At 43.8% G+C, this 9,171-nt stretch overlaps 1 protein-coding gene across 1 annotated transcript; it reads right to left on the bottom strand.

The window, feature by feature from the left end:
* Positions 1–2,704: 2,704 nt before the first annotated feature.
* Positions 2,705–3,470, bottom strand: LOC100823613. The gene has a single exon (XM_003576971.3). The coding sequence runs from the start codon at positions 3,323–3,325 to the stop codon at positions 2,942–2,944; it is 384 nt and encodes a 127-aa protein (XP_003577019.1). The 5' UTR covers positions 3,326–3,470; the 3' UTR covers positions 2,705–2,941.
* Between the last annotated feature and the right edge of the window lie 5,701 nt (positions 3,471–9,171).

Genomic DNA, 9,171 nt, shown 5'->3' with positions numbered 1-9,171 from the left:
AGTTCTGAACCACCAGCTTCCCCATCTTTTTTTCATTTATCCCCTTCTACTCAAATGGAACCAGCACCACATGTTACCGGATCAGAAATATCCTACTTCGTAGTATACATGTTGAATTCAACAATCACAATGAGTCCACGGCACAGCCTTCTCAGTTCTCACCATGAAGCCAGGCATACTTTCCAGGAACTACTAAGCACGCCAAACCATGGCAGGTCAAGAAGGCAGGGCAATTGCTTACCTGGCACGCCCCAGCTTGGCGGAGCAACGCTCGGGTTGTCAGCAACGCAGTTCCGTCCTCGAAAGGTCAGCAAGGGGAGAGCCTAGCGTACCGACGGTCGGCACGCAAAAACGTGGTTGCCCGGCGCAGGCATTTCGTCGAGCGGGCGGGGGGTGCGGAGCCGGTGAAGGCATTGGCGCACGCCCGCCCGCCCGCCCAAAGCAGGGACGGACGCACTTCGAGGTCGCCGCCAAGACGTGCTGCTTGCTGGAGGAACGCATGGACCCTTCAGGGCCTGGAAGTGGTGGAGCCGTTGGCGCACTGGGCAGTGACGGCTCGTCAGCCGCCGGTCGAGCAGGTGGTGGCCATGGAATGCGTTGTGCTGTCGCGGGATGCGGCGTTAGAGGAGGAGTCGACGGAACGGTGGGCGGTAGGGGGGGGGGGGGGGGGGGTCCGAACATGGTCAAGCGGCGGTTCCGAGGATGGATGCTTCCTCCAGGTCGTCATCGAGGAGTATGTTGTGTAATATGCGCAAGTATGTGTTGGCGCCGCAGAGATGGCCAGGCGTTTTGTGTTGTATGCTGGCGGCGGCGATCTCGTGCGGCGGCGGCGGCGGCCCTCTCCTCCCTGCCTGCCGACTCCTTTTCTTCCCCCTTCTCTGTACCGAGCGGCCGTGGAGACGAGAAAATCTGACTTGTGGGCCCCTCCTCCGCCTGCCTCCTCGCCGCCGCTGGAGGAAAATTGTCCAGGAAAATCTGACTTGTGGGTCCAGATTGAAAAGGTGCCTAAAAATGCTACAAATTCATGTCACAGCCAAACGTGAATTTTGAATCTGTAATTCAAATTCAATCGATGACGTCATATTAAAAATAAAATGAAATGAGAGATACCAAACCGGTTGTATGTCCTAATCAAACCTATTAATATTTGACCACGAGTATAAGAAAACATATCAAAGTATCTACGACTCTAAGTTAGTTTTGTTAAATTTGTCATGATTATACTCCCTCGAGTATTTGGTTTCGTTCCGACAAAACATTGACCGATAATAATTTTATTAATATGCAATTTATACGATAGGAAACCACAATTATCAGCAAAAATTTTGAAGACGAATTTACTGATACAAATTTCAAGTTTTAAAAAAACAAATATTAATAAAGAAATTTCTGCTCAAAGACTTTTCTTAACGAAATTAAATACGCCAATCTTTCTGAAAAAAGAGGAGTATTGTCTAGTATATTTATTTGATGATGTACTCCCTCCAATCCTAAATTGTTGTCGAAATATTACATGTATATAGACGATTTCAAAGAATAAATACATCCATATTTGGGCAAATTTCAGTCAAGAATTTAGAATCTTAGGGAGTACATATTAGTATATTTTTCTATAAATTTGGTAAAATTGTAAAACAAATTTACTTGGAATAAAACTAAAACATCATATATTTAAGAAAAATGGTATTAGATTCAAAAACATAATGCGCGGTAATTTGTAAGGTGAGTGTGAAATTACTGTATACAATTGGCGGACACACTCACTCTGTCGAGAAACTATGAACCAATCTTAGATGAAAACATGCAAACCAAAATATTAGCCCTTGATCAAAGATATGTGGCTTAAGATGAGCATTCGCAACTTTCATTTGAACCCCTAAATTTGTTTTGAATCACTACATCTTCCTTCCTAGGATATGTGGGCTGCGGGGTGGATTTTAACAAAACTAAAGGGTGTGAAGAGTTCGTGTTCTCTTTTTCATTCAGACCCAAGTCGCGTTTGTGGTAGTTTTAAGCTTGTAATTGTGGTAGTTTTAGACTTGTAAGAGTCACACACTGAGGAGTGTGATGAAGTATAAGTTTATTGCCTTTTTTTCATCAGTTTGAACTTTTGTAAAAGTCCACGTGAGGAGTATGTTGATGTATAAGTTGATTGCCCACCTTTTTCCATCAGAACTAGTTCAGAGAACTAGTTCAGACATGAAACACACTTTGTCTTAAAATTCTCATAGACGGTCAATAATTCGTCTTCAAATTTCTCTTGTCCATTTTCGGTGGCGGAGGGAGTATGTAAATGTGCCTACTGCGTTCCTTCAAGAAAGATTACTGCGTTCTCTTTTGGGTGTCACGTCCAACGGTAAGATGGTGTCGCGACTCGAGTCCTCTCTTTGGCTTCCTCTCGATGGGGCGTTTCCTAGCCGCGTGTCGGCCCTAGAAAGTACGCGAGGTCGTGCCCTCCCTGGCTGGCGGCTTCTTTCGCTTTCCTTGTGCTTCGTCTGTGCTTCACCTTTTCTTTTCTTTTTCCCTTGTTGTCTTCGATGTCTTGTTTGCTGGGCTTTTAAAGGCGGACGCAACACCGTTCATCAAAGGGTATTGTGTTCCGCGTGACAGTACTTGCCAACCGCGATCTCGTTCGTAGAAACGCACGAACCATGCACATAAGAAATTGCACTGCAACTTGATCAGCTACTGACTCACATATACATTAGCAACACCATAATTTATTCCTACGCTGTCATTTCAGATAGAAAATCGCACGACGCATCCGTGCTTGATCCACCGCAAAACGCGACCAAGCTTTGAAGCAAAAAGACGAAGCATAAAACAGAGTTTGAACTCGAAACAAGATCGAGCAGCAGCACAAACCCTTCCAACCCTTTTAGCACCGCGTTTTTATTTTATTCAGCTAACCAACTTACTAATCGACTAGCTAGAGAGCTCCCTACTTCCCTTGGCGTGGCGGCGGCGGCGGCGGCGCGTCTTGTCGCTTCTCGGCGGCCGCATCGTCGCGGCGGGCTATGGCAGGGTCGCCATGGCCGACGGCCACCTTGGCGACCTCGGTGGCCGGTGTGCCGGGCCTGGCCTTCTGGTACAGCACCATGTAGCCGATGACGCCGACGATGCCGAACCCGAGCAGGGCCATGGTGCCCGGCCCATACGGCAGCCTGCCGCCGCGCTGGTGCAGGACCTCCCCTGGGCCGCCGCCGCCGCCGGCCCGGCCCGGCGGGCGCATGGACGCCTCCACGCCCGCCGCCCTCACCTCCTCCGGGCTCATCTTGTGCGTGTCCGCGTTGCGCCGCCACTCCTCCGTCCCGCTCTTCGCCATCGATTATCGATCCCGGACGGCCTCTGCTCGTATATACGTGCGTTTGCTAGCTCTTCTACTACTCCGCTTAACTGTTGTGAGGATCCTCCGTACAGTGCAGCGTAATTTGCTGGGTTTAGTTGTTTTTAAGTAAGGCAGCGAGAGTTGTGAGGTGGTGGAAACAGTGCGGCACACGTAGAGCCGAAGGGGGCAGGTGTTGGAACTGGAAGCTCCTGGACGAGGCCGAACGAGGCGGCCGGCGCCAGCTGCTGCCGCCGCGTGTTGTGCACGCGGATGCACACATGTAAATCTTGCCTTCGCTTGGGAATTACCAAATCGCAATGCACAGGTACAGCGCACAGACTCGGCTCTTACGTGCCTATAGAAACAAGCCACCGGGAAACTGCAGTTCGCTTTTTTTGTTTTGTGAGATTTTTAGGGCTCGTTCGGTTAAAAAAAAATCAAAATATGAAAACATAGCAAAACTCAGGATTGTCGTAGAGTTGTCATCCTAACGAATTGATCTAACTTCATTTCTATGAAAAAAAAAGGTTGGACTTAATGTTCATTTTGTTTGGTTCCTATGAAACGAATGCAGATACAATGAATTTTCTTATGAAATCCTGAATCCTTTGAGTTTACTGTGAAATTCCTGTGGAACGAATGAGGCCCTAATGAAAAGTCTAAAATAACGTGGACTGAAAATATTGTTTGGAGCGTGATATGATTCGTGCTATGTATATTAAGATGCTTGTGCGTGTCCGTTGTCTTGTTTGAAGATTAATTTTCGTAAGATTGAATCATTTGTTTTGGGCGGAAGAAGGAGGCAGAGGCCAAATATATACAGTTGTTTGGTTGTGGTGTTGGTTCCTTTCCTTTTCGGTATCTTGAAATTCGGATGTACTATTGTAAGTTTTTTTTTTTGAGGTCTACTATTCTAAGTTCATGGATAAAGAATAGGAAAGGTTGACGACCGTTGTGAAAAGAGTCAGAGCAGTTGGTAAGGTAAAACGCTTACTAGCTAGAGGTAGTAGATCGGTCCTCCTCAATTCCGTCCTTCTAGCATATTTAATATTTATGTTTATGATATCCTTTTTTTAGGATCCTAAAGGTGTAGCCAAGAGGTAGGATTTTTATCTGTCTATGTTCTTCTAACAATGTGATGAGCAGAAATGAAAATAGACTGACTAAATGTGATATTATTTGTCGACACGGGGACCATGAAGGTTTAGGGGTCAAAAATTTGGAGATTAAGAATATCCCCCTGTTGGGAAAGTGGCTTTTAGATTTTAGATGAAGATGGTTGCGGTTTGACTTACTATGTAATAAGTACCTCGGAAGCGGTTAACGCCCGTGAGGCGGTTTTTCTTCCTTTTTTCCTTTCCCTATTAACATAACAACGGTTTGGGAGTTCGTTTTTGGAAGGACATGTGGATTGGTTCTATTCCTCTCAAAGAACAGTTTCCGACCCTCTTTAGAATTGCGCTCAAACGACAAATTACAGTTGCGGACATGTGGAACTTTGATCCTCTAAATATTGTCTTTAGCAAGGCTATTGTTGGTGCAAGGTTGATAGCCCGGGAGAAATTATGTGCCAAGCTCTCTTCTTGGCATCTTGTTGATAATCCAGATTCATTTTTTTGGGTGTTATCTACATCAAGGGTGATTTTAGTGAAACCTTTTATCAGACTTTGATTAATACCAACTATCAGCCCTAACATATAAGAAATTAAGAATAAGCTTTTTGCACATTATGATCACTCGATTGCACTAGTTACCTTTGTACTTTACATTAAATTTTCACAAATACTACATCTATTTCTAAATATAAAAAGGCATATATTTGTCCTAAGTCAAACTTTTTAAGTTTGACCAATATATAGAAAAAAAACTACCAACATCTAGGTGTCCAAATTAGTTTTATTAAATATGCCATTATCTATATTTTCATTGTCAACTCATTTGATATCTAATATCTAATTAAAGTAGCAGAAATTCTATGATGTATATTGTTTCAAAGTTATCGTAGGACTGAAAAAAATAGAATATGGAAATCTACGTGCGGCCGGAAGAAAAAAGAAATTACCAATTGGAATCCGGTTCCAATTGCTTCAACAGAAGCTACGTCGGCCGGCAGAAGAAGTTTTATGTGCCCAATTGGAATTCGGTTTCAATACGTGGGCTTCGTGATCTTTCGGCTCCTACAGACAAGTCCCTCTGTCTGCTCTATAAATTTAATTAGTATGCTTTCGTGCGTATGTAGACACGGTGTATATACTATCTCTAGACAAAACTAAATGTGTATGTGTGTTGTATTTGCTTCCCTATGCAAAATATATACCATGTACACATATTTTATCATTTGCAGCACGTTAAGATTCTCTCGCCTCAGTACTGCCGCACCACCGCCTGCTACGAACCTGCCGCCTCAGCCGACTTGACCTCAGCCACCCGTCTTCCCCAAATGCCACTGCGGCCACGACCGAGCCGTCCTCTCTTATTCTGTCGGAGCCGTCGCCTGCCCTCGACGTTGTCCATGTAAGTGTTTTTTAATGAGCTCTTATATGGCATCCGCAGGTTAATATGGGCCGTCAATTTTCATTGATCCTAGGGTCCAGAACGATCTATACTACTTATCAAACGCGAACAGTATACCCTGTTCCAAGGGCAAAACCGAAAGAAAAATCCATGCTTGGACCGTGGTTCGTGGATTCTCGGCTTGACCCAGTTGGCCCAATAGAAAAGAGAAGAGCATGGTTGGGAGATCGGGACAGGACCAAATGAAACCTAGGTTTTCCAGTCACTACCGTTGAGCTTCCCGGCTTCTTACTTGCCGACCTTGTGGTCTTCCTTAGCTCGCTCACGGCGATATAATTAAAGTACTAGAAATTCTATGGTGTAGATTGTTTCAAAGTTATCGTATGACTGAGAATAAATCAAACCCATCCATTGAACCCAATTTTACATAAGACACCTTACTCAACCCCCGATTGGCAACGATTTACGGCAAAGAAAAACAAATCGCCAGCAAAATAGAAAAAAAAACCTATTTGTCTAAATTATTTAATCCATTGATTGTGCGGAGTCCCTTGGTTGTATAGATGATTTCGATTAGAACTGCTCAAATTAAAACAAGCGTACCGTTCTAAAATGGTGCCGATACAGATGCTATGACACTAACTGGGTAGAACCGAAGGGATCGGTATACGAATTTGCATTCGACGACGTCACTATGACATCATGTTGATGCCATCAAGTCAACAAATTTGCAATTGCTTACCTAGGATCTTATCATTCCGAAGATATATATCAACAAAAACAGGTAAAGAACTATATATTTTGGTAGGTAAAAAATATAAAACAAATTTTTCAATAAAAATCAATGAACAGTTCCAAACACAATAGGTCTAGATTGAATGTCTTAGAGAATGAAAACATAAAACATAACATTATACAAATCTAGCCGCGCAATCTGCGCAGGTCACCCCCCTAGTTGTAGATATTAGTATATTTCTCCATAACTTTGGTCAAACTTGATTTTTTTCAACTTAGTACAAATATAAGACTTCTTGCGTTTATTTAGGAAATTTGTCATGTGTATGAAGTTCACCGTACTCTCCAAGTTCCATTTATAGCTTGTATGGTCGTGCACGCATGTCTCTTGATTGTTTATATAAGTACATATCTCATATGAAACTTCCTTTTCATTTCGATTGTAAATGTTAATAGGAGTACATTTTTTGAGTGATATAAATGGGTCAAACGTGGATATATATAATACGTATACGATTGCTAGCTCAGCTGGAGTTACAATCACGACGAATACAGCTCGAGAAGACTGTCAAAATTAAGCCACAGGCCGCTACCAACTACAAGATCAGCAACTACTGCCATTTACGTATATATTGCACACGTGCAACACATCATAGATAGGGGAGTACATCAGTACTTCACGGCCGGTTGGCGACTTGGAGTAGGACTGCACCACCGTAGCTGAGCTTACACGCTAAATACTGATAGAGACTTGGTTAGGAGTTGCCTTTGCTCATGCACACTAGTTTGACCTATGCTTTTAGCGTTGATACCAAAACAGTACTGTACCAGGCATAGTGCTCGCTGCCATCCATCTCCGAATTAAGTGTAATTTTTAAAAAGGGATTATATAACACTGCAGACACACACACACAAAAAGACCTAGGTTTCTAACGGGGCCTAAAGCAATGGCAGAACGACGAGTTGGAAATCGGAAGCGATCCGTGAGGCCGGAACCAACATGCAGTTTTGGGCGGGCGGCACTTTTCAGGGCGGTTCGCGTTAAGCGCCTCAAAATCGGATATATAATCAGATCAGAGGCTCAGAGCAGAGGAGAGCAGCTGTCAGCTCTCATTCTCGGGAGCGTTGCCTTTACGTGTACTACCGTTATGTGGCCACCCTATAGAAGCAACAGATTATTAAAAAGAAGTGGGCGCCAATTAATATGGCACTCCTTTCTCCCTTCTCTGTACAGCATTACGGACTGATTTCTTGCTCTGCTCACTCCACGTCGTTCGCATAAACCTGCGACCTTCCCTTTGGCCAACAAGAATCGGACCGTAGTGCATTTAGCCCGTGCCTGCACGGCCGCCTCCATTTCAGCATAAATAAGTTGCTCCGAGATACATCAAGACACCCTAGATTTTTCATACTCTACGGTACACGGTTTGTGTCGAGAGACAGAGTATGGTTTGCCTCGTAATGGTACGGCTCTCCTCGTGATTTTATTTTGATGTGAGAATGCACTCGGTTTACCAAAAGCCTCTAGGCTACATTTTTGCCAGAGGCGAAGGGCCGGTGTGACCAGCTGCTGTGCCGCCTGCCTCACCTGATGCGTGGTTAGATAGCCCTTCCTAATTTCTATTTTCGAGGTCAACCTATCTCATTTCATTTCGTTGAGGAGTGGATGTACAATCTCATCATCTGGATTCAAATTTTCACGGATGCGAATTTAGTTTTCTATTTATATTTATATTGCGAGTGTCTTTCTTAAAAAAAAATTCAAAGTAGAAGATGATGACTCCTTGGGTCTATGGAATTTGGGTGGGTAGTGCGTATACCGATCAATTCCACGATTCATGTTGATGTAGGCCAACTTTTTCGCCTTCCTCCGCACATTCTTCTCGGCCGTCCTCTATCCCCACAGCCCACGACCAACGACGACCAATCAGAACAAAATCGCATCAGCATACTCAAGAATATAAACATTTATTAAAAAAAAGACCAATGTGTTATTTCTTGTATATTTATAAGAAGGAACATAGAGAACTGGTTAGAATTTCCGTAAACCTGGGTGAAGGAAATTTGGGAGATAAATGAAAATTTCATAATATTGGACCACATATTTATTTCTGCCAAAAGACTCCGTGGAATGAACCGTTGGATAAGAATTTCATAAGAATGTCAGCGTGTTTTAAATAAACACAGTGCAAACGTAGACTCTCACAACATGCGTGCACACTCACCCTATGAACGCACACACGCACATCCTACCCTACGAACAACCCCGCAAGACTGAGTCGACAGATCTTGAGAGATTGACGAAATCACCGCTAGCATCTCGCTGTTAACGGATACGTCACCTACCATTAAAAATATAGCGCGGGTTAAATCCTTGAATAAATTCGGCAAATTTGTCACCACCACAAAGAACCAGACACAGTGTAGTGTTATTTTTTTAGCTATGCACTGCAAAATGTGCACAAATTCCACATGTTTCCTCCTTTTCCGAACTCATGGGCAACAACCCATCAACGGAGTTATGGTCCCAACTCGCAACCAGATACGTACGGTCCCACACATGCAGCCACCACTTTAGTATATAAATAAACTTT

Source organism: Brachypodium distachyon, chromosome 4 (assembly GCF_000005505.3).
Source record: "Brachypodium distachyon strain Bd21 chromosome 4, Brachypodium_distachyon_v3.0, whole genome shotgun sequence".
Classification (NCBI taxonomy): domain Eukaryota; kingdom Viridiplantae; phylum Streptophyta; class Magnoliopsida; order Poales; family Poaceae; genus Brachypodium; species Brachypodium distachyon.
Note: the sequence above shows the minus strand (reverse complement) of the source record. Positions and strands in the feature narration are given on the sequence as shown.